Here is a 26,647-nt window from a genome sequence, read left to right as displayed (position 1 = left end):
CTCTGTATACGCTCAATATCCCCAGTTAGTCCTATCTGGTACGGATCCTACACACTTCAGCAATATTCTAAAACTGGCCACATAAGTGATTTATTAGCAATCTCCTTTGTATTGCATCTATCCAGTATTCTACCAATAAATAAGTCTACTACCTGCTGTACCAACAACTGAACCTCTGATCATTCCATTTATGTGAAATTCAAATCTTCAATGTTTTGTTTATAAATGATTAGACACACAAATTGAAAAGTTTGTCACTATAAATGTGGGGACAAATGCCTTAGTTCTTTGAAATAACTTACAAAACTGGAACTTTTTGACTGATACTTTCTTTTGCAATAACAAACAGCTTTTTTCCAAATTGGCCTTTGTTTTCTTCGTTTCGCTGTATTTAAACTTTCAACAAATGAGGGTTCTGTTGAATATAGTAGCATCTTGCCACCAGTGAAATGAATGTGTGCGGATGTTTTAATACATTTGTTGATGTTCTTTGTTTTCCTGTACAATTCAATGATAAAACCTGCGGATTATTAACTTCTATCTTTCACAGGCTTTCATAGACATCCAACCCATGCTCAGCAACATTGCAGGTAGAATTGACAAGGCATTTAGCATAGAAGTAGAACCAGAAATAACATACTTCAAATGTAGGGGGAAGAATTTCGGCGCAGTCCAAAAATTTGACCTTTACTTTCCAATAACTATAGTGCTGAGTGTGGATGCTATACAGTGGCAGCAAGCTGCAAGCATAAACTTATCGGTATTTTCACCACACAAGCTTAGAGAAGTAGTGCGAAGAAACAAGCCCCGAATCCCACTCACAGGGCGGCAGCCTCCACCCGTATTCTGTGAAAACAAAACTGACACATTGACACAGGGATTGCAGGTCTCTTCTGGTATTGTGAGGATCATAATCTAAATCCATGATGGACTAGGAGTAGTCGCTTCACATATTTCAAAATAAGTAAACAAGCAATGTGCAACGAAAAGCAGAGTGGCTGCTGTGCAATTGCTTTTTGAGGTTGGCAGAGTATTGTCTGTTCGAGGTGATTCAGGCCCAATTGTAATATAAAGGAAACAGAGTAAAGAGGAAAATTTAACATTGTTTATACAGGCTTTTAGTCAGGACAGGGGAGGGGAGGAAAAAACCACCCCGTACGTAACAGAGGGAAAACATTATATGGAGGAATGTTAAAGAGGTTCCACTGTATTATGATAAGTAGGTCAGGTAATACATACGCCACATGGTAGAGGGCTTACTGTATTAACATTCATCACACACAATGCTAATATTGTATTGTTACTCAAGATAGAATTATGACACTGAATTTGATAATAGTTAAGCAAGATATTCTTTAAATTTTAACTACATGTCAATATTTACTGACTTTTTAGAGCAACAGTTACAATTTATTTCACATGACAAAAATGAAAGTTATTAATGGGATCAACTTCACGAAACAAAACCTCCAAATGAAAACACTTTTTTCATAACAGATTAAAATATAAATCCCTTTATTCATCTGAACCCAGTTCTCAACGAAACTGGGTGTGCACAATCCAAACTTGCAGAATACACACGCCTGCACGCACGCAGATGTCGAACAAGCTGAATAGTAAAGCATGCATAATTACCTTGATCGTGATCTGCTACGGCGGCGGGATCTGGAGTATGAGCGAGATCGGGATCTCGAACTGGATGAACGGGAACGTCGCCGACGACGTGTTGCTTCAATCAGCCGAATTCTTCGGCCATTTAACTCTGTATCATCCAGCTTTTCAATAGCATTCTTCATATCGGACCGTGTGGCAAATTCTACCACACTGCAAAGAATTAAGAAATTAGTACATAAACTTTCAGTCAGCTTCTCTACAGACATATTTCATTAATTTTGTTACCTAAATACAGATCAAATTTGATTTAATAGAACATGTTAACTGTATGCATAATACAACTGTCATAATTGATGTGTGCTTCTATACTGAAGTGCTTAGCTTTTGTGCAAGCATTTGTCTTCTTTCACTGAAAATTCACGGGCTGTGCCACTGACATATAAAACTATTCCTCCACATTTTGTCTCCCAGTCAGAGACAAAATTTTGGGGAATAGTTTGGTACATTGACCTAAACTTTACAATTTGCGTTCTTGTCAATTTTCAAAGGAAACAATGTGACATACAGAAGGTATGTTACCTTTTATAAACAGAAACTAACCATACCCTTTAACACAAAACACAATGGAAAAAATCCTACAATTGTAACCACGACCTTTTACATCTAACACTGAATCTACAATACTTTCATTGTTGAGTAAGGAAAACTAATGTATTTTGCAATGTGTGTATGAATTCTGTAGGCAACAATATTGATATACATAATCACACAAACCAAAGTATACAAAATATTTACTACTGGGCAATTCTAGCACTGTTTTGGACCCACAGTGAGACCATGAAATCTTTAAGCAGACTTCAGCAACATGATTTTCAGTCATATATATACAATTACGTTTGTAATTGTCACTGTTGCATTTCGAAATCTTTTCTGTTATCTTACTTTCTCTTTCTGTTTTTGCAAGTAGTTTCACTTCGTATTCACCTTCTCCTTTTTACCATAATCTACCATACAATTTTATTCCGCATATATATATATATACATATATATATATATATATATATACATATATATATATATATATATATATATATATATATATATATACTCAATAATACGTAACCCACTTCCAAACCATAACCAAAAAATTTTTTCCCGCTTTCAACACTACCGCTGCTATAAAATCCACCGTTTCCAGTTCACAAACAGTTCCTTTCACCTATTAAACAACCATTTCAGCTAGTTCTAACAACTTTCGCATTATTTCCATTTTCATTTTTCCCACATCACTGATCATTTTTAGCCGCCTCCCACAGGTTTTAACGTCATTATTTCTTTGCCAGACAATTGTTAGCCTCATTTTCATAATCTGCCACCACAAAACCACTCCTTTTAATACATTTACACACTGTCTTTTTCGAAATTTTCGCAAATTTCTCCACCCTTTAACGTGTTTTGGCGGCAACACAACCACCCAACCTTTGTGCACATTGTTTACCAACCCAAGTTCACCCCAGGATAAACAAAGCTCAGCTTTAACCAACACTTTTTCGACTTTTTTCACACCAGATCTACAGTTGCTTTCTAGTTCATCTTTATCTCTCCCCATATATTTTCATTTCAGCCTCATGTTACACTTTCCACCTAATACCATGTCACCCTCACAACATCCCCCACAACGACCCCATTAAGTTTATTTACATTCCCTCCACAAACATGCCTTCAACCCCTAGCCAGATTACGCTCCCATATTTTATTTACTCAGGCTTGTCTGACATTTGACATTACCCCCAGAGGCATCACACTTAAAAGTTCCCATCTCTGACTGTAACCCTTCTTTCCATCAGTCCCTATACCTGTTCCAAACAGAACAATCCATAGCCCTCACCCGCCTAATCTTCCACCTACACATCAACTCAGCCAATGAACACACCCGTCAACTCCTATCCTTAATAAAAGTCCCCAATCTTTCCTCCCCCATATCCAAACAGGCTGTTCAGAGCTCCTCCAACAGGCCAACCGCAAATTAGAACAGCATGCCACCCTCCACCTCAAAAAACTATCCAATCTCCTGGTTTCCCACCTCTGGAAAGGCAACTCACCCTCCACAACCTTTCCAGCAAACCTCAACCTTCTCTCATTGCACATAGACCCAGTATCTCCCATTTACTTAATCTCCCACTCCACCTCCACTACGCCCAAAACATCAAAATTCTAATCAACGCAATCTGCAACCACAACACCCTAATTCAGTAGTTAACCTTTCCTCCAAACCTCTCGCCCAATCCGAAACCTCTGTCCTATCCAAAGGCCTCACCTTCAGCCCTACTCTCAGGTTCAACCATACAGCCCTTGTCAAAGATTTACTATCCTACACTCATACACCCTGCTGGAAATATCACTGCCACAAAGAGAAATAATCCTAATCCTACTCCTAATTATCCAACTACTCAAGACACTATCCTTCTGCCTGGAACAGTTCCGTCCTCTGTCACAGTGAGACCCACCTCTTCCTCAAAATCACCCTCTCCAAACCTTCCAGGAATCTCTCACTTCCAGCCTTGCCTCTCAATCCTTCTTAAAAACCTTAATCCTACTCCCAACATCACAACTGCTGAAGCCCAGGCTATCCGTGATCTGAAGGCTGACCGATCCATCGTCATTCTTCCGGCGAACAAGGGTTCCACGACCATGGTACTTTATCGTCGGGAGTGTGTAGCTGAGGGACTGTGTCAGCTTTCAGACAACGCTACATACAAAGTTTGCCAAGGTAATCCCATTCCTGATGAACAGGCGGAGCTTCAAGGAATCCTCAGAACCTTAGGCCCCCTACAAAACCTTTCACTCGACTATCAACCTCCTGACCCCAGCGACGCCTCCACACCCCTACCTTCTACCTACTTCCTAAAATTCACAAACCCAATCATCACGGCCGCCCAATTGTAGCTGGTTACCAAGCCCCCACAGAACGTATCTCTGCCTAAGTAGATCAACACCTTCAACCTATTACATGCAGTCTCCCATCCTTCATCAAAGACACCAACAACTTTCTCGAACGTCTGGAGTCCTTACCCAATCTGTTACCCCGGAAACCATCCTTGTAACCACTGATGCCACTTCCTTATACACAAATATTCCACACGTCCAGGGCCTCGCTGCGATGGAGCACTTCCTTTCACGCCTATCACCTGCCACCCTACCTAAAACCTCTTTCCTAATTACCTTAGCCAGCTTCATCCTGACTTCTTCACTTTCAAAGGACAGACATACCAACAAATGGAACAGCCATGGGTACCAGGATGGGCCCCCCTCGTACGCCAACCTATTTATGGGTCACTTAGAGGAAACCTTCTTGGTTACCCAGGCCTGCCAACCCAAAGTTTGGTACAGATTTATTGATGACATCTTCATGATCTGGACTCACAGTCAAGAACTCCAGAATTTCCTCTCCAACCTCAACTCCTTTGGCTCCATCAGATTCACCTGGTCCTACTCCAAATCCCATGCCACTTTCCTTGATGTTGACCTCCATCTGTCCAATGGCCAGCTTCACACATCCGTCCACATCAAACCCACCAACAGCAACAGTACCTCCATTATGACAGCTGCCACCCATTCCATATCAAGCGGTCCCTTCCCTACAGCCTAGGTCTTTGTGGCAAACAAATCTGCTCTGCTCCAGTCCTGAATCCATGGACCATTACACCAACAACCTGAAAACAGCTTTCGCATCCTGCAACTATCCTCCTGAGCTCGAACAGAAACAAATTACCAGAGCCACTTCCTCATCCCCTCAAACCCAGAACCTCCCACAGAAGAACCCCAAAAGTGCCCCACTTGTGACAGGATACTTTCCAAGACTGGATCAGACTGAATGTGGCTCTCCAGCAGGGATATGACTTCCTCAAATCCTGCCCTGAAATGAGATCCATCCTTCATGAAATCCTCCCCACTCCACCAAGAGTGACTTTCCAACGTCCACCTAACCTTCGTAACCTCATGGTTCATCCCTATGATATCCCCAAGCTCCTACCCTTTTAACCGCCCCCAGTGTAAAGCCTGTCCTGTCCCGTACACTCTCGCCCCACTACCTACTCCACTCCTGTAACCCAGAAGGTTTACACAATCAAAGGCAAAGCCACATGTGAAAGCACCCACGTGATTTACCAACTGACATGCCTACACTGTGAAGCTTTCTATGTGGGAATGACCAGCAAACTGTCCATTTGCATGAATGGACACAGGCAGACAGTGTTTGTTGGTAATGAGGATCACCCTGTGGCTAAACATGCCTTGGTGCACGGCCAGCACATCTTGGCACAGTGTTACACTGTCCTGGTTATCTGGATACTTCCCACTAACACCAACCTGTCAGAACTCAAGATATGGGAACTTTACCTTTAGTATATCCTCTCTTCCCGTTACCCACCAGGCCTCAACCTCTGTTAAATTAAAGTTGCCAACACTCATACCTCACTTGTCATTCAACAACATCTTTGCCTCTGTACTTCCGCCTCAACTGAAATCTCTGCCCAAACTCTTTGCCTTTACAAGTGTGAGTGTGTGTGTGTGTGTGTGTGTGTGTGTGTGTGTGTGTGTGTGTGTGTGTGTGTGTGTGTGTGTGTCAACATGCCAACACTTTCGTTTGGAAAGTTACATCACCTTTGTTTATATATATCGAAACCGACAAGATGCTTGGTGAAGGGAAGTTAGGAAGTACCCAATTATTTGAGTTCCTAACTGAGTACTTGAAACAAAATAGTATCCATAACATGGAATAAACAAAAGGGGGAAGTGAAGAGAAAGGAGCTCCAACTTCCCTCTTTCTTGTCCTATCATAAATGGTATCAAATTTAAATAACCATTTCCCTCTGGTTTTAATATTTAGTTACAAGTCATCTGAGAAGTTATTTGTAATATTTGACATCAATATAAATCTCCATGTGGTCAAGTTTTGAAACAAATATTTATGTGCACTAAGAACTGAAGTGAATCTGAAATTAACTCACCCTTCATTCCTGCGTTGTTTATGAGCATCAGCATATGTAACTTCACCAGCTTGGCGCATGAAATCCTTCAAATCCTACGACAGATACACAGCATTAAAAATAAAATAATTTATGTTTGTATGTATTGTCATACATTCACTAAACAATTAAACTCATTAATTAAGTGAACTGTTCAACAACACAAATACACATCTAGCAAAAAATTTATACATAACCACAATAGCTGTGCTTGAAATTAGTTACCAGCCCTATGCCTACACTTAATCCTTGTAATATTTTTTATCATTAGAAATACTCAAACACAATCTTATCTTCAGGAGTCATCTTGCCACCAATACAATTAAATGACATGAAATTTCTGTCCAAGCATCTTCATCACATAGTAAAATCAGTTTTCAAGGCATCTCTTCGGATCCACTGTACTTTTAACTCTTGGAAGTACCAAACTGATGTCCTCAAGCAGCCAACATTTAACAGGATAAACCATGAGACAGTCAATACATCGATGTTCATATTTGTTATTTCTCATATTCATATGTTATAAATCGCACTGAAGATCTATCAACTCTTCATTATGTTTCTGCATCATGCCCACTTCGCGCACAGTTGGTAGTTTGCTCAAATCTAATTCCAAGACTTCGACTAGAATGCTTCCAGCATTGTATATCATACTTTTTGCTGACAACACCAAAACTCCCAGGTGGATAGATCCTGACAATTACACGATTTAATTTCCAGGTCTTTTGCAGCCTTCTGGAGGGCTGTGTGTGTGAGGTCTTCATGCTTCCGTCTTGTCTAGCAACTCTTGAAAACTGTGTGCTAATTTCAACTTGTTCATGTGAAATGTATTAATTTCTTGATGATCTATATGAACAATACAAGCTGCAGGTCATGTTCTATACAGCTGTTAGTTATCTTCTATAGACTGCAGTCTACAACTTGGTGATACTTTTATATTTCAGTCACAGTGAAGACTTGCGGAAAACTTCATTTCATTTTTATACAAAGTAACATTTGCGAGTAAGTCATCTTTATTGTTAAACAGTACTTTAACTAAAAACAACAAAACTACTTTATTAATTACAATGTAAGCTAATTTCAAGCACATAACACCTTTCCCTCATAGTACCTGCAGCTTCAACAAAAAAAGCAGGAACTGTCCTTAGCTTAACTTTTAACACATTCTCGTCTTCTATAAATATTTTACTTTTTCATAGAGAGCATCAGCTGTAGGAAGCTGTAAATGCATGTACCAGAGTACAATATTTTGTCAGTCCATTTACCTTAAGCCCTTGTGAGCTCTTTAGGATTTGCCATGTGGGTGACCCATCATCTGATCAAGGCACCTCACGCATTACGGACCACGGAGTCAGAGAGGGAAGAGATGCCCATTTGCCAGAACGGAGCGGGCGGGAGGTTGGCAGTAATCATTTGAATCTCAATGTCCAGCCTTGGCCCCCAAGCGAAATGTTCAAGCGACGCCTTGCCTGCCCTAGATCTCATCGGTTGGCCATCATAAAGCACAAGGGTGCTCAAACACCCTCAACTATCAGTCACATCAGTCAATAGGACCTATGGCTCGAGCACGGACAGTCCCTCCATGGCGAAGAGGGCATGACTCTTTGGAAAAAACAGCGATCATTTTTAGACATTTTAAAACATTGAAATTACAATTAATAAAGTAATCCCCTACAAGAATTTAACTAATAACCAGAGCAAGTTCACATTTCTGCTTTTCAAGTATCAAGCATTAAAAAGACTTCTAATATTTTCAACATATGATCAACTCTCTATAAACATTTACATAGTGAAAAATTTCTACAAGTTTATCTTCTACAGCAATAAAAACTAGCACAGGCAAAAGTTGTAATTCAGGAACAATGACAACTTTAAAGTTAGCAATTTCAACATGCATTTCTTTCTCTTTTTCAACTTGCTCTGTCATTAGATACCAAAATATTAACAACAAAATGGACAAACATTAGGCGTGAACAGTCACATTTTTAAAAAAGATTACATGAAATTCCAATGAAAACATACATCTGAGTAGTGTTTCCAAATGAAATTATCCTAAATATCACAATCTTAAACCATGAAACGGCAAATTAACTCAGTCTCACCTGCCAGCTGACACGACTGGAGAGATTTTCTACTATTACTCGATATTCCGTTCTTGTTGGTGGTCCATACCTAAAACATCAAAACAGCACAATAGCACTTACCCAGAAACTATGGTTGAGTACTATTTCCAGAAATGGGAAAGGCAAAAGTCATCTGCAGCTGAGGGCTTTTAGTCGTAATAACCATGTTGTTCATGGACAAAATGCTATTCTGACTGAACAGCAGTTAATCTTGCTTTATAATTGCTCCAAGATATATGTAGAAAAGCTATACAGACAAAATGCAATGTTAATGTCCCAACAAATAGTATTTCTGCCAACCACACATGATTCCACCATTTTAATGTAATTTGGCTTTTCAGTGTTAACAATAGTTCTAATTTGGAGATTTTTTACAGTAAAATTTATGAACTTTCTATACAACAGCACCGACTGATTTAGTACTACACATGTACATCACACACAAATTTCTCTTACTGTACCTGTGCAATTTACTCTCAATCTAATCATTATAATAAGGAGCGAAGTAGGAGAGAAAAACAATTTCTTGACTTATCTGCCTCTTAAAACAAAATACTTTCTTCAGGGGCATAAATTTATGAACTACCACTCTTTCATAGATGTAATTATTTTACATTACACAGGAGACATTGAAAAATTATGCTAACCCACACACCCTATGGTTATGTGTGTGCAGCAATCCATAACTCAAGCAAGTCTTGAGGTTTTTATGTTTTATTGCTAAACTTCCTACACAAATTACAAGAGTTCAGACTAGATCTACCGCAAAGCAATTTGAAAAACCACTACAAATTCTTATGTTCTATAAAAGAATTTGTATGTGCATGCTGTTGAGAATGCACACAAGTTCCAAATTTATAACAATCCGAGATTGAATGTAATGTATGCACATATTCACAGCACAAATTATTTAATTCAAACTAAAGAAAATTTAATTTATCTTTCCAGTTAGTTACGTGATGGTACCAGTACATCAGTTTGTGCACACCACCCAATGCAATGTTTGCGCCAATATTATATAATTCAAGTCTCTTTCAGCAAGAGTTTTGAATATTGTGAACATTCCTACTGGGCAGTACAAAATATCTGGTAATGCAGACGTTAAAGTCAAGAACCCTTTCTCCCTGCTAAAACTTTGCGCTAGTTAATATCCAGAACTACTCCTATACTAGTGTCAAAACGAGAGAGAGAGAGAGAGAGAGAGAGAGAGAGAGAGAGAGAGAGAGAGAGAGAGAGAGATATTTTCATACAAACTGGAAATCCTCTTACTCATAATGGAACAATTTCAATGAATGTGGGTGCACATTTAAAAACATCCCACTTGGAATTTAATTTTAAGAATTTATAATCAAGAGCAGCCCAGTGATGTGAATTCTGAGTCTGCATCACAGAAAGAACATCCATTACGAAGTAATATGACCTACATTATGACTATCACCTGAAACACCTCTCTACACCCACTAACAGAAAACCTACACCAGTACCCAATGGCAGTTACACAAAGATGCCCATTTGTTAGCACTATATCTACAATAAACTGCATCAAAACATACCTGTCATACATTCGGACATCCATATCCCTGAAACAAATGAAGTTGTCAGGTTCGTCATTTCACAAACAAAAAATTTTATGCATCTTTTAAGTTTACTGCACTTTTTATTTATATAACAATGTGCACTTCCATTCAGAAACAAAATGAATGATCACATCACTCATTCACCAAATGACATTTTAGTAGATAGTAAAAAATGGCAGTGAAACGTGTGTGAAAGACTCCAAAATGCCTTCTACCAATTATACATAGCAATCAAGTTGCAGACATATGGCTTATTTGCTCTGAATGACTTCACCATGTATCTGAAAGACAAGGTGACAAGGTGCACTGGAAAGCAGTTACACATTGAAAGATGCTGAAGTACCTATGAGCAATGTATACTATATGTTTTTATTAACACACTTAAATGCAATTTTTGCTATTTGATCAAAAGATACACTAAAATACTATGGCCATTTGAATGCAAGTATTTATTTTACAATACTGAGCTATAAGGCTCACACAGCAAGCAAAGTTAGCAAATTACATTACATACACACCTGAGTCAAGGTTTTTCCTTTTTATTATGTAGTTACACTCCCAACAATTCCCAGCCCCACGAGAGCAAACATCTAATATTGGACCATAAACACAGGGACAAATTACCTTCCCTATATTTCTTTATGTATAAACAACAGAAATGCATATGAAGTGTTCTAAATTTATAACACACTTAAAAGTCACAGCTTGTGTACAAGTTGCCTCCAGCACAAAATATGAGCTGTGTGTAAAATGTGCATACATACATTCACACAGGCTTTATAATACACTGAAATGCATGCACATACAAATTTACAGAGGCAAAGGAGGAAAGCGACTTTCTGTACTAATTTGTGTGATTTGTAGTTCAAGAATTAGAATTTATTCTAAATTTTATTTTCAAAATGGCTTTTGCTTCCTGTTTATCAAATTTTAAAAGTTAAGAAATGTTATTGTACCTGCTGTTCACTTTATATCGTCAAATCATGACATTTGAAAGACCCCATATAAACAACAAACAATGTGGACATTTTAATTTTAAAAATAATAATCTCATCATTTTCACAGAGTGACACTGTAACATGCTTGTAAGGTTACATACTAGACTAACAATTACAAGACAAAACAACACAACATACCTGACATTCCACAGCATTGGGTATCAATCATGGAATGAATATAAACATTTACATAACTTACTAAAATGCCAAGAAACACACATGGAATTATTTTTTCACAAACACCGCGCACATCATTTCCATAGATTTCATAAATGAAATGCCACATTCATTGCAAAATTTATTTAACTGTCGCAAAACTCATTTTGTCTACAATCCACTACACAAGACATTTTTCTGCCAGATTGGAAACTCATTCCATAAACTTCACTGCCACTTTTTCCTTCAGAAACTAGAAACATATAAAATACTTTAATATCAATGATGTGTGTGAATTATGATAGAAAAATCTGTTTTACACAAACATTGAATTAAAATTGCGTCATTGGACCAGTTATTCTGGCACAGACACAATATAAGCACTGCACATGACACACCAATGCCGTGACAATCTATGCACTGTCCCATTTACTGTCCCCTGCATAAAAAAAACAATATTATACATAAATTCTCAAACTGCCTAGAATAATCCATTGAAGAATATAATCTTCTTTCAATACTACAAATGTGTCATCCAGTTTCTCACCTCCAAAAGCAAACTAATTTCTTTGCAACCTGTTATGCCTAGTGTACTCCAAATGATGAATATTTAGAAAGTTACACATGTTATATACATTATGTAACAAAATTTCAAATAAAACTACTCACCTATCCATCCACGATGATCTTCTAGGCCCAACTCCCATATAGCTGCGTTCTCGTCGTGCAATACCCCTTGCATGTTCAACAATAACCCTGATAAAAGGAAACAAAGTCATAAGTAGAAGCAAGATCCAGAAGTGCTAACACACAAAAGTGCACAGTTTGGAGGAAGACAAATCAAGCAATTTTCCAAGTATCTTACATACAATTTGAATAAATAGAGATTCAAGTAATGTGTGAACTGTGAAATGCAAGGAAGCAAGCCTGGCTACCACAAACAGCCACTGGGTGAGGACTGAGGGAGGGGGAGGATTCAAGCCCCACCTTCCCTGCCTCCCACAGTGCAGACACCCTAATCTGTGCTTCACGAATCAGCAAAAGCACTAGTCCTTCAATACACAGGTAGTAATCATTTAAAATATTTGCAATAAAACTGAAAATTCACGTATTGACTAGAAGTATGAAAACCACAATGGCCTAAACAGAAACTTCTCTGGTAGTTAATTCACAATTTCTTACAATCATGGTTGGAAAACTTTCTTCCTAACATGATCTTGTTAATATCATTTTCTCAGCATTTCATGCATACAATGGTAGTTTATTTTTCTGATATGAATGATTTGCATCACATATTGCAGATGAATTTCAAGCTAGCTATTATGATGCAAACAATAGTTGCAAGTATTCTCTTCATGGCGACATTCTGTGTAAGGTACCAGACTGACAAGTGACAGTACATCACAGTCAACATCATTCTGATCCCTTTGGCATTATTTGGCTTTATGACAGTCTAGTGTTTTACAGTTATTAGTATTCAAAGTTATTAAGATCCAATTCTGGCTTCCCTTTAAAAAAAATATGCTGGGCATAATGCATGAGCACACCCAATTTAAAAGAGCACACCAACCACTTTGGAGCATTTTAAATTGACCCAAATGATCTTGTGACCTCCACTGCAGACATAATTCCTTGCAACGTAGTATAGGGTAGCCTGAGATGAGGAAATGACAATGGCAGAAAAGAGCCATCAGGTGTCAGATGAGTGACACGATTTGTCAATGACAATAAGTTTCAAACCCAACAAGAACTGCTGGCCCATTTCAAGTGGTTTCCAATATAGCACTGCAAAAGGAACTACGTACAATGAACATCTGGAGCCAGGTATCTCTAAAACACCACTGTTTACAGCAGCACACAACTGACCATTTTTAATAGTGCAAAAACAAACTGGATTGTAGCTGACTGGAAGCTTGTTGTGTGATCAGAGTTTTGATTTTGCCTCTTTTGAAATGATCCAAGTGTAGAATGCCCAATAAAGTGTTTCAATCTCATTTTGTGGAGGGTGTAGTTAGACTAGAGTTGGCATTGTGGCATTTTGGAAATGTTTTTGTACCTTGTGTTTGGAATTATTCAGGTGACCACAAACATGAACCAACATCTTTAATTCAAAAGCTTAGGTCACCTAGTGCTGCCCTACTCCTACTATTCATGATAAGTATACTGGCTTTGAACTTTTTGTCTGGCACCACCTGACTATTTTTCCTGGTCCACTACTCTATTACAAACAAACTGCCTCATCCACCCTGGTCGCTTGTTCGATTTCGTTTTCACCTTCTCATAAAGAAATAGTGAAAATAATCAAACATTAAAAAATAACCGAGCACCTGGCGAAGATGGAATTATTGCAGAATTATGACAAAAACATAACACCAAAGTGCCGCATAATAATACCAGACACTTGGAAAACAGAAAAACCCAAAAGAATGGAAGATCTCAATACAGCCACTCCCCAAGAATGAATACAAAATATGCCCGAACAATTACAGTGTGCTATCACTTCTTCCAGTAACTCCTCTCTAATGTTTCATGCTCAACAGAGAGCCAACCTACAGACTGGCCAGTACCAGGGACAATTCAGGAGAGAAGATCCTGTATTGAACAGATCTGGAACCAAAAACCATGCTACCCATCAGACAATGCCAGAACACTACCGTCACATTTATGGAAGACAAAAAAGGTTATTTTAATAGTCTAGAAGAATTAGGAGTTGACAGAAAGAACAACACGATCACCCATGGAACTTTCAACTGAAATCATCTCAAGAATGACATTAATGGGATAAATCTCAAACTCATTCAAAATTCACACTGGAGTGACAAGGGGACGGTTTATCAGCACTGAAGTTCAACACTGTACCCGAAAAATAATCAGTGAATGAGAAAATTATGTCAAACGTATCTAGATTGAAAAAGAAAAAGTCACTGAAATGCATATGAAATCTCTAAAACTGGGTTCCAAATATCCTATGAAAATAACTCAGTATATGGAAACCAAATCAACTGGAAAACATCACTGAAAACAGTACGGAAAATCTCAAAAGGCCACACATTTTCAGTACTTAGGAGAAGCCATTCAACTCTCAGGAATGAAAATCTCCAACACAAAAAGAATATTCAAACTGCAAAAGCTGCATGAACTGACATGGAATTACAATCCTGTAATGCAAAACTGCAGCACTACAACACTATTGTTTTACCTGTTGCGCAGCAGAAACCACAGTTTTTTGATGGACAACAAATTCTCATAAGAATGCAAAATTTTCAGAAAAATCTATGGCACTGTTGTCCATGATGGAACATGGGCCATACAACCCACAAAGCAGCAATACCAACACACAAACAACATCGCCGGTAAATTTAAGAAAAGATGCCTATAGTATGTAGCTATGTAGGAATGATGAGAACTCTCCAACACAATTTTTAACATCATTAATGCAAGCAAATTAAACTGGCTAAAAGAAACAACAACAACTGCAACAGAAAATTTCTAAGAGAACAGTTAAAAAAACATGTTTAACATATCTCAATGAAAGAAACAATACGGGAAAAAAGGACAGATGAAAGGAAGATAAAACACACAGCATTTTGAGGTGAAAAGGAAGGAAAGAAAAGTGAAATGGTGACTGGGTTTCCACTCTCCTACAGGGGAATAATCAAGATTATTATAATTATTGTGATCAATTATTAGTATTCCCTGACAAACGTCTGCTGCTTGAGGATGAAAGCAGCATGTGTATGTAGTCTTCAGATCTTCATCGCAGCAATTTATCAACTTCTAAAAAAAGATGGATACCTCTGGGACACACCATTGTAGATTATCAAACAGCTCCCTGTCAAACACCTTTAAAACAGTTTTTGTGCACCAAGGTGTATGTGGACGAACGCTAGCATCAATCAGCACAACACCTGCACCAAGCATCCCACACCTCTTGCTATAAACAGCCCATCACAATTTATTCAGTGTTTCACAGTAATCATCAGTGTTTGTAGTTTCATCTCTTGCCAGGTCTATGAGCAAAATGTCATTTCCGGCCCACAACATTGATACAAGTCATTTTCTGCAGTGACAGTGTTTGAAATTTGTCTTTACCAGAGATCCGCTGTGATGCCAATGCACTGACTGCTGCTTGGTTATTTAATAAAGTGAGCAACTCGTATCACCCATGACAATCCTGTTGGATGTTTTGCAGAAATGTCTATGTGGCTTTTAAGCAGTCCATTTCGTGTTCCAGTGAGGTACCCATTACTGTCATAGTGATACTGTTGCAGAAATGTCAATGTTGCTTCTAAGCAATTCATTGTCATGGTTTTCAGCACCCACATGGCACACACTTTCTTGAACAGCACATGCTTCGTGAATTATTTTATCGAAGGACCATGAAATCTACAGGAAATGGCTGCCGAGATCCGCGACTGTGGACTAATCCGAAATGCATTGCTGCACGCTTTCCACGAGGTCCCAATTGATGAGAGACAGTGTATGAGCACTTTTATGAGCTTTGAAAAATTGCCTACACCAGCATCACACCATCTGCTCAGTACACTACACTTGACAGGAGAAATTTCAATTGACACTATGCTTCGAGCATTAAGAAATATCACATTGAATCCAGCAGCCTGCAGCAGCAAGAATAATCATTTTCAACCCCTGCTGCAACTCTACTGACAACAGTACAGACTTGTCGAACCATTTTACAACTGTTACATAATAGCTCTGTTGCACATGTGTATATTTCCAAGTGAATCAATGTACTTTATAAAGACAAAAAGGAAGAGAAGAAAAATAAACAACAGCTTCTGTATTCATACATTTGAGGATCCATTTCTCTTTGTAGTAATATAAGAAATTTTTGTTACAAGAGATGAGTGTAAACTTATACTATGGTACTTTTGAAATTATCTGAATCCATTGTGCACTACCTTTTGTAACTGAATAGTTCCCATATTGTGAATAAATCATTCATGTATGAAACTGTATTGGTCGAACTTAATAATTTTGAAACATGTTAAAAGCAAAGTCAAAATGAACACAACACAGTTTACTGCAAACGCAAAGAAATTTATTTTATGTAGAAATTTATGACAAAGGCCCAATTTCTGGGAGGGACTAGGAAGTACTATTGTATTTCTGAACACGGTGCAAAAATAAATAAAAATGAAGATGGAAAAGAAAAATTGAGAGTTTGGACTAATATTAATTTCACTGGCAACAAGCGGACAAAGCTCTCAACGATAAGGGTAGCAAAGACTTATGCTGAACAAAATCAATGGGAAAAAAAGCTGGGAGATTTTCCATGTAAGTCACTTAAATGACTTCAAATTAAGTGACTACAGTAAAATGCCATATTAATGTACCCACTTTTACCAAATTCCCATTTTAAATGAATATTGTCACTGGTCATAATGAAACCACCACAGGATCCACATTACTGAAATTCAGTTTTGACAAACCCTTTTAGAAAATGTGTGCTTTTAAGGAATAAATATTAAAACTGAAACCCAGTTATGACCGAAGTCATAACACTTTCAAATGAGCTAAATGAAACTTAATTCACAATCAGTTCTTTTTTGCTGAAAGGTACCTCATAGTTACTGATCAGTAAGTTGAACAAGCATATTTATGTGCATGGGTCACAATTTGATATCACAAAAAAATTTGCCTTCAGGTCTTAGCACACAAACTGATCATATTGTTTTTATTCACTGTGAAAGTTCATGAAGTTGTTACAATCATATACAGAAAGCCTAAACTTCAACATAAGCTCAAAATTATTTGCTACATTGAAGACAATCTTAACGTTAAGCGCTTTGACATGGCAAATACGACTGTGTACCATCACCTGCACACAATACGGTGTGTTTGCGCGCATTTTTAACATGGAACAATTAAATATTTTAAAAAATACACATCAGATCATAAAGTTTCCAGATGATGACTTAATATTTGCTAACTTTGTTAAAACTGACGGTCTAACCCTCTCACAGGGGTCAACCATTTATTTTTAAATCTGAATTGACTTCTTTATTGCAGATTCTGATTCCACACCTAAAAATACCTCGCATTTAACATTTTTCTTCCATTCAGGGTAGATGGGACTGTGATAACAATTCAATTTTTCCAGTTAAGAACAGACTTATTTGCTTCTATATCACCATTTTCAATAAACCTTTTTGTTCTAATCATTCTTGTTAAAAATTTATTTTTCTAAATTTAATTGCACAATAATAAAACTTTTTACATTACATATTTAAAAATATGGTTCCCTTTGGCGTCGATTTCAGTGGGTCCCCACACCATCCAAATGCTCTATTTTGGTGACTCCCTTAAACCTCACCATCATGGTGACAAATTTCGGAGTGTTCTGTCCAACCAACGTAACTCTCACATTTGTTACTGCAGCATGAAACACAAATGGAAAAAAATGCTTTAAATAAACCCAGGCACTTTTTGGAAAAGAATCTGAATATGCAATCAGAAATGGGTTCCCATTTGAAAATGGGGAGTTAGGACATTAACAAGTTTAGCACAGACAGATGTCCCTTTGAAAGTAACTTTTCATATGAAACTTTTTTTCGTACAATGTGTTTTCAAGATATTTAACTCTCCCCTACTCTTTCAGCCTTCACATCAGGCCACAGAAAATTTCAGTTTTCATGTCAATCATGCATGGCCACTTTTTTCCTGCCTTGGAATAAAAAAAAATCAATACCCCAAAGCCTATGAAGATTCCAGCTTTCAATAAAATCCACAAAAGCATCTTTTTCCCATGGAGGTAATGGCACTAACAGGTTGAGGTTCAGGTGAATGATGACTTCAAGAGTGGCAACTACAATTACCGGACCAAACTCAGCAGTTTTATTACTACCAAGACTAGGCTAATGCAGGTGGACAGCTGCCTGAAATGTACAATTAGCTCATGTACTCGCCCAGTTTATTCCTCAGTTATGAAATAACATGGAAACTGTGCAGCTAAACTGAATGTGTAGCTTTCTTAAGGACTTAGAAAATTATCCACTTACTAACAGAGGGGAAAAAAAAGAAAAGTAGCTGCTGTAAACTCTCTTACCAAAATTTATGTGGAGAAAAAATTACTTTTCCACATATCGAATATGAGCCCAGAAATTTTTCAATGTTTATGGAACGGTCATATTCTATTACTGGGGGAGGGGAGTGGGAATGTCACAGAAGCAAATCATCACAGTTCATATCTAGTTCACCAGCATTTCTTCACTTCAAAATTTGTGTGCACCATGCATCCAAAACAGTCCAGCAAACCTATCATTTATTTCTGTTTACATTCTGCAAGTATTAAGTATGGATAGTACAGTTATTCAATGAACTTTGCCGAACCAAAATATGTTCCGTAACAGTATTAAGCCATTCATTTCATGGATGGTGTATTAAGTAAAAATAAAAATGGATGAGTCCTAGGTAATTTTTGGGAATATTTACCTCTCTCCAAGTAGCTCTTTTCCATTGAGTTCATACACAGCATCATCTGCATCTCTATAATCATCAAATTCCTAGAAACAAACAAACAAGACTTATGAGTTGTTACATTCATTAAAAGGGCTTTATCAACAATAGATATGCAACAAATTCTTTTAATGCTGTACTGCGTGACATTTTGCATATTATATCCTGGAGGTTCAGCATCTACCTCTCATTCTCACATGAATGGAAGTAGATCACTAAGACAGACTCAAAACAACAAGCACTTTTCTTTCTTAAAATCAGTGAACACAAGCAGTAACAACGACTTGATTGGGATATGCTATTCAGCAACCAATTTCTTTTATCAATCTTCCGAAGATTAAAATTGTAGTGATTTCATACACAGTATTTCACAAGAGCAAGTCTATAAAGTAAATACTAAAAGCCACACTTCATTCTAGAAATTACACAAAAATGCAGAATATAAATGCAACAAATAATGTGTCAGCATTTGGAAAATGTTAACTAATTGCAAGACCTGTCATTGCAAGCCCTGTCTTACTTCTGGAATTGCACATAATTTGGTCAGAGAGAAAAATGTTACGTACTATCAAAATTACACTAATCACCAGCAACATCACACTGATTAGCTAGAACATAATCACCACCAACATGATCCATCCAGGTGGTAACGTCACCTAGTGAGACACATGCATGGTGCACATAGTATCACTGAGCGTACTGTCTGTTGAATAAGAAAGGCGGACGAACTGAATCTCACCGCAGACTGCAGAACATTTCGGAAACTGCAAGACCCGTATGGTGTTCAAGAAGTGCTGTGGTATCTTGAACACAAGGTGAAATTAGTCCAGATGGAGGGTTGGGCAGCCACCCTTCATTACATGCCTGATGTCATAGGCTGGGCAGGCTAGTAAAACATGACAGGTGGCGAATTTTGGTGGAACTAACCTCAGACTTTGATGCTTGGCAGAGTGCAAGTGTATGAACACAGTGCACTGAACATCCTAATGAAGGGCCTTTACAGCCAATGACCTATACATACCACATCTGCAACTATGACAAATGGGCATGATCATCAGTACTGGATGTTTGGCACACATGGTCTAGGGCATGAATCAGTTGTCTTAAGGGAAACAGCTCCTTGACACCTGTGCTGCAGGATGGAGACAAGTTGGTAGCTCGAGCAACACACCATGACAATCATGGAGTATCTCACACTGGTTGCAAACCACATACACCCCTTCATGACTATTATGTTTCCTAATGGCAGTACCATTTTTCAAGAAGATAATGCACTATGTCACGGTCAGGAGTGGTTTGATAAACACAGTGTTGACTTCCAATTAATGTGCTAGCCCTCCCAATTTGCTAGATTGGAACCCAATCAAACATATCTGGGATGCAATTGAATGTGGCGTCAGAGCTCATGGAATTATATGGTTTGTGTGTGCCAACTCCCTCCAGCGACCTACCATGGCCTCACTGCTTCCATGCCTCAACGACCACTGCTGTTATCTGTGCAAAAGGTGGATATACCAGCTACTATGCAGGTGGTCAATGTTCTGACTGATCAGTCTACAAGTAGCTACACCTTTATCATGCAACAGGGTTAAGCAGTCCATCAGCATATCCTACTCTACTTGATTTACAAGTTCACAGAATGCAATTTTCTTTTAAAAAATTAATGTTAAATCTGCATTTTTTTAGCTTTCAGTGGGCTTACATTGGTCACAGACCATGCTATGCTGTTTTAGTTTCATGTCATGTTGGACCACAAAATTTCTAGTGCGCATGCACGCACTTTCCAAGGGACTTTAAAAATTTGTCGAAAATGCATGAAAGATAATTTTTAAGCAGTAAATATTACTGACACGGTGCTTAAACCAAAAACATCTGGGCAACACAGCAAAGTGAGTACTCAAATGCGCTAAGTAATGCTAGAGGAGGCCAAGCACATGCACAGTAGGGTTTGCCACCATGGCAAGTAGAACTTGGCAGGGGCAGGAGATGAAGCACAAATTGTTTGGACTTAAGAAGAAACTTAACCATGCAACTACGTGACAGTGAACAATGTGCCAGCATCATTTTGTGTTAAGTACGTCAGCTTTTTTCTCCACAAACATTTTTTATTCATTAAAGCATGCACTTAGAAAAATTATAAATTGGGTGCAAATTAACATTGTGAACATAGGAAATTTGATGAGAGCAAGGAAAAATGTTTTAAACAGAGGGAAAACTAACTCTGGTAATGAAAATGTGAGGTTGTACTGTGGATCTGTGGGCATGACAGCCTCGGGAATTTCAACACGGATGCAAAACAGGGTCCAAGCATCTTGCTAAACTACAGTACTCTCTGCTAGCAGGTAAGTGAATGGACATACTACTAGCGTGTAGCAAGTTGAAAATTTGGATTGGACATGAAGCATGCCCTGATGGCCAAGGCAGTTCAGACAACTACTCATGTTAAGTGAGAGATCCAGGTTTGAGTACTCGCATGGCACAAATTTCCAACTGTCGCCACTGAATTCTTTTGACACCCGATTGCTGCTGATTTTGTCTTTCCTTCAAACTATATGTGAACACTACTTTTCACTTCTGAAGTAAACACTACCACAATGGACAGTTTTAGCAACAATAGACTTTCAGCATTCTTCTATAATCATTTCAGTTTATTTCATCAGTGAAGTGAAATGTTTCTCTTTGCAGTCTGCAAGAGAAATAACTTTCTCAGTAGAAGAATTTAAACTGTGGATGCATATGTGAAAATAGGTTTGATTAAGGGAACCCGAGAAATTTTCCCTGTAGAAGACTACCAGCAAAGAGAACAACACAGCCTGTACAAAAATTTGAACACCCATGGATCTGCGCAAAATGTGAAACAAGGAATTCCTTCAGTTTGCATCCCAGAACTTATTGCAGACATTGGCCAAACAAATTCAGAGCCCACAGAAGTCTAAAGAGCACAAAGGAGTCTCCATATAAGCTGGCTCAAAAGCAGCATCTAAGTAGGAGTAGTTGCAAGCAAATATTTAAAAGTTTTTTTTAATATCATGTCAGGGTAGTGCCGGCAATTACGGGATGACGACAGAAACATGTAGATTACTGCACATAGCTTCTGAATAACATCAACAATGGTTCGTTAGACCCATCCCATTACATCACAAGTGAAAGTCATCTTTTCAGTCAAGTGAATTCGCAAAACATTAGGCACTGTGTAATGGAGAATCCTAACAATGGATGTCAGATACAATTCCATAATGAAAACAGCAGCATTTGGTGCAGTGTACCACGAACGTGGATCGTTGGACCGATATTTTCTTTTACACTACCCCAACACAATTCCGTGCATGGAAATTTTTGATACAGTGTGCTCAACTCACTGAATATGAAAGACAACACGGCTTCTTTCACCAAGACAACATGCCACATCAATGAAGTATCCCTGGAACGAGTCCACAAAGTCTTCACCATGTTCATTAGATCTAACATATTTTTTTTTTTTTTGTAGGCACATTTAAGAGCAAATGTCTGTGAAACAAATACACATGCAATACTGAAACTGATTCCTTTTGTAATTTCACTTCATTTCCTTCATACTTAAACCGGCTACTTTTATCTGTGCCATATTGTACAGTCATTTGTGCTGACAAGCCCCACTCAAACTTTTTAATAGGAACAATGACAAAAATCTACAAAAGGTCTCTTCTGGTGATAGTCTGAAAAGCATTTTCCTCATATTCATAACTTAAATCATCTCTTCACAAAATTGATTCACTACATTGTGTAAAAATAGTGACTGTGTAATCATGGACTTAAGAAGTATTTTTAAAAATGTTGTGCCAATGAAGATCACAAATATCTATATTCAAGGCCACACAAACACCTGCAAAATGTCCACAGCATCCCTTAATCCTATCTCGTGGCTTCCCACACACAAGTAAGAACTCTAGTTTATGACCCACAACAACAAAGGTATTGAAAAAACTATATCACTATATCCTTCACCACTGCTTTGAATATTTTATTACACTGTGAAATGAAGGAGACACCACCTGAAGTCCTGTCTTCATCCCTAAAAGTAAAATTCTGTCAATCTGCATAGTATCTTAGTCCATCCTTATGCAACACATTCCGAATCTGAACACCCTAACACTGAAATGTTAGGTATCTTCGATCACCAACACAAACTGCATGTCAGTATATCCCTCTGTTTCAAATAATTAAACCGTTTTCTTGATCCGTAAGTACAATTTGGCAACAAGAGATAGTTTGTTCAACAATTTAAGAAAATAAAAAATTAATAGGACCAAATGGGAGTATTCTATAAACCCACAAGGAAGTGCCTGGTATAGAATTGGTAGAGAGAGAGAGAGAGAGAGAGAGAGAGAGAGAGAGAGAGAGAGATGAGCTTCACTTGCTATAGCTGCTGCCCTCTGGTCAAAGTATAAATGCACTCTATTACAATGTAGCTTATGGCAGTAGTTTGCATCAGGCATCATGGACTGGGACATCTACCTGTCTGACAAAAGCTGTGCATTAATGGACAGTGACATTCAAAGGTTGGTCAGGGTGATTCATCCTGAGCAAGCCAACACTATGACGTACAATAGCTAGATGGTTGGGAAGTTTCTGCCAATCTTCTTCACTGACCTCAAGAAAAATGGATTAAGGGCTAATGTGCACTTATTAGCACATGCAATACTTTGAACAAATCAACAAGCACAGAGTTTTGCAAGAAAAGTGGACTGTGCCACGTCAAGAGCTTTGATATGTCACAAAAAACAACTTAAGAAGAGTGAATTGAGACCATCAAGTAAGGAGTAAATTTGGGCGGAAATAGTTGGAAACACCATTCACCGAAAAATATCTGATTTAATTCCACATCCTGAATATATTTGAGTGTATGACTAAACAAATGGAGACAGTAAATAAAGCTAATACATGAAGAAACAGCAGTTTTCTGACTGAGTTACTTTAGTTACTGTATACCAAAGATGTCAAATTAAAGTAAGACAATTTGTATTGCTGTCACAGGTAGTACTTACCCAGGACAAAATGTGTCCTGGAGCATAATAGTTCTGATTTTTATTTCCATTTTTTAAAATTTTTATCATGTAAATGTACAGTATAGTACTTTATAATGTGAAAGACAAATAGAAAAATGCCCATAAATGTAGGATATTTCAGGTTATGATTTCTCTTTCACTATACAACATTTCAGTGTGCAAGTTAAGAGCCACACAAAGGTCCAAATAGTACTGGCTATGAACATTATGTACAAGGTGACATTTGTATCCAAAAAAGTCAAGCCTGAAAATTTAACTCTATGGTTAAAAATTAAGTCAAGTCACATAGCAATAACATTAAAGCACAACTGCATTGTGTTACGTTTAAGAGCTATACAGCATAATGAAAATTCATGTAACTGTCATTCACTAATCACCACTGAAATATTACCAACTCAAGTGTTACACTAAACATAATGAAACAACATACAATTAGGACTCAATTTTACTTTCACAAAGGCTACAAATTGCATAACATATTACAACTGAAAAAATTAAAATAAAGTAAAACACACACACACACACACACACTTACTCAAAAGTACTTGAAAAGGCTTTGACTAGTAAAGTAACATTAATTTCTCAAATACATATCTGACTCACTGGTCATTATATTTCAAACTTAGGATGTTAAGCTTATACACAGGCTTGCCACCCTCCCCCTTGTTGGCCAATATGAAACAGTCTTCCTGTTAAACTACGGTACTACTACTGTACACCAGCTTCGAATGGAGGCTTGATACCTTTATTTACTACAAGCACTATGTTCACTTATATTTTAGTAGCTTTTGCAGAAATTGTGACCATTCACTTCATATCTATCTTTTTACCACGGGGAAATGGAAATAAGATCTACATTCCAGGGACAAAACTGTGATGATGGCCATGTGTACAGTTATTAACAGAGTACCCTCTGCCCCACACTATACAGTGGCTTGCAGAATGTCAATGTGCATGGAAGGATCTATCATTGTACTATTCTTTGATGCCCTTCTCCAAGCTGCTTAAAAATGTTTGGTGGGTGCACTATTCTGGAGGGCTGCAGTTTCATACTGAATATTATTCTGAACAAACACACTTCAATTCTTGGTCAGCTTTCCATATGGTGAGGACAGCTGATTAATAATCCCCTAGCAGGCAATATAGACTTAATACCACACCATCAACACTTAAATAAACCCGATGTCATGTAACAATATTATACTCACACACTTAATGTGCTGATTTATATCAAGTGGAAATGCGAGATTTTTCATTACACTGGTATTTGAACACTGAAGTGAAATTAAATACATTGTAGCTATAAAACACAATGGTATTTTAGTAGAACACTTTAAATGCTTTCAACTGAACCCTGTGGTGGAACTCCACTGTTAACAGTATACCTGGATCAGAATAACAACCTGATTGACATCTAGCTGTTTACAGCACTGCTACCACAGCAACAGACAATCAGAAAACACACACTGTTGCGCCTTCTGTCCCACTGTCAAATCCCTCTCTACTAGCACTACTATGTCCAATTGCAGACAGCAACATAAACAGTAGTTACACATTTCACTGGGTGCTTTGTTTCACAGTCCAACGTGTTTCTCTCGCACTACAGAATGGCAGCAGCTTGCAGCTAAAGCGTGTAGTGAAGTGTGGTTGCAGAACAGAAATTCAGTGATCATCTGTTGTTTTGCATAGTCAGATACATGAGTTTGTGCACTTGGTACACATGTATTTTGAGAGGAAGAGGCAACAATGCGACTGCTACCTCTAATGGAGGTACTCTGAAGGACTGCAGACACTTTTGAAGATATTGAAGACCACTGCCTTCTAAGTTTACAAGCAAAAAATACTGTGGAGAAAATTATAGTGAATAGATTATACATTGTCCTGAACACACAAGCTTTACCTGGTTTCATGTCTATCTGCCTCCTCTATAAATCAAGGAAAGTGACCACAGTGGAATGATGACCCATGATAGTTTTCTGACATGGTTTATGGTGCAACTGCTGGGAAACATACTGGCTATCTGTCATTATAATGGATGTACTCCATAGCAATTAATTACTGAAGATTGAAACTCCAGCCATAGTAATGAAAGAGCCGAAATTGTTAAATGGTTAAAACACCGCAATGTAAAAGTTCTGAACAATTTATGAAACACTGAGCTCACGGAAACAGAGGAAAAAATAAGCCACAGTTTAGAAGTGTTGTGGACAAGGTGGATAAAGAACATGATCATAGGTTTCATAAGCTTCCACCATGTGACTGCTACTTCAACACCATCTACATTATTTTCGTGCAAATCTAACATTAAATGGCAACAAATACCAAAATCTTCACTGTGGCAGGAATTCAAGAACTGTTAGAGGAAGCATTTATACAGATGTCAGAAACGGCACAACCTGTAACCATATAGGAACAGTTGTTAAAGGTGCATTGTAAAGTGAGTGCATAAAGTAATATCGAAAATATAATTATACCCCTGTGCAATTCTAGTCACCCTTCCACAGAACAGAGCACACGTAACAAGTGTCAAAGAAGAAAATGACTTAACTACATAGCATTAACTCTTTGCCATAATTCATATTATTTTTGTGTTTATGTTTGAATGATGTCTCCCTCATTTTCACAATA

The 26,647-nt window shown here is 37.8% G+C and overlaps 1 protein-coding gene across 5 annotated transcripts in view; it reads right to left on the bottom strand.

Moving 5' to 3' along the window:
* LOC126330470 (serine-arginine protein 55-like) overlaps positions 1–26,647 on the bottom strand; it is a 36,756-nt gene that overhangs the window by 5,392 nt on the left and 4,717 nt on the right. For 3 of the 5 annotated variants that reach the window (XM_049996392.1, XM_049996380.1, XM_049996363.1), the window contains exons 3-8: positions 18,951–19,021; positions 12,165–12,251; positions 10,318–10,344; positions 8,744–8,813; positions 6,624–6,697; positions 1,636–1,824 (exon numbers count right to left, since the gene is read on the bottom strand). In XM_049996392.1, coding sequence (XP_049852349.1) covers positions 1,636–1,824; positions 6,624–6,697; positions 8,744–8,813; positions 10,318–10,344; positions 12,165–12,251; positions 18,951–19,021 — 518 coding nt within the window. The remainder of the gene's footprint in view (positions 1–1,635; positions 1,825–6,623; positions 6,698–8,743; positions 8,814–10,317; positions 10,345–12,164; positions 12,252–18,950; positions 19,022–26,647) is intronic. The other 2 variants (XM_049996417.1, XM_049996427.1) reach the window with 1 other exon arrangement.

The sequence above is a fragment of the Schistocerca gregaria genome, chromosome 1, assembly GCF_023897955.1.
Source record: "Schistocerca gregaria isolate iqSchGreg1 chromosome 1, iqSchGreg1.2, whole genome shotgun sequence".
NCBI lineage: Eukaryota > Metazoa > Arthropoda > Insecta > Orthoptera > Acrididae > Schistocerca > Schistocerca gregaria.
This window is presented reverse-complemented; position numbering and strand designations above follow the sequence as displayed.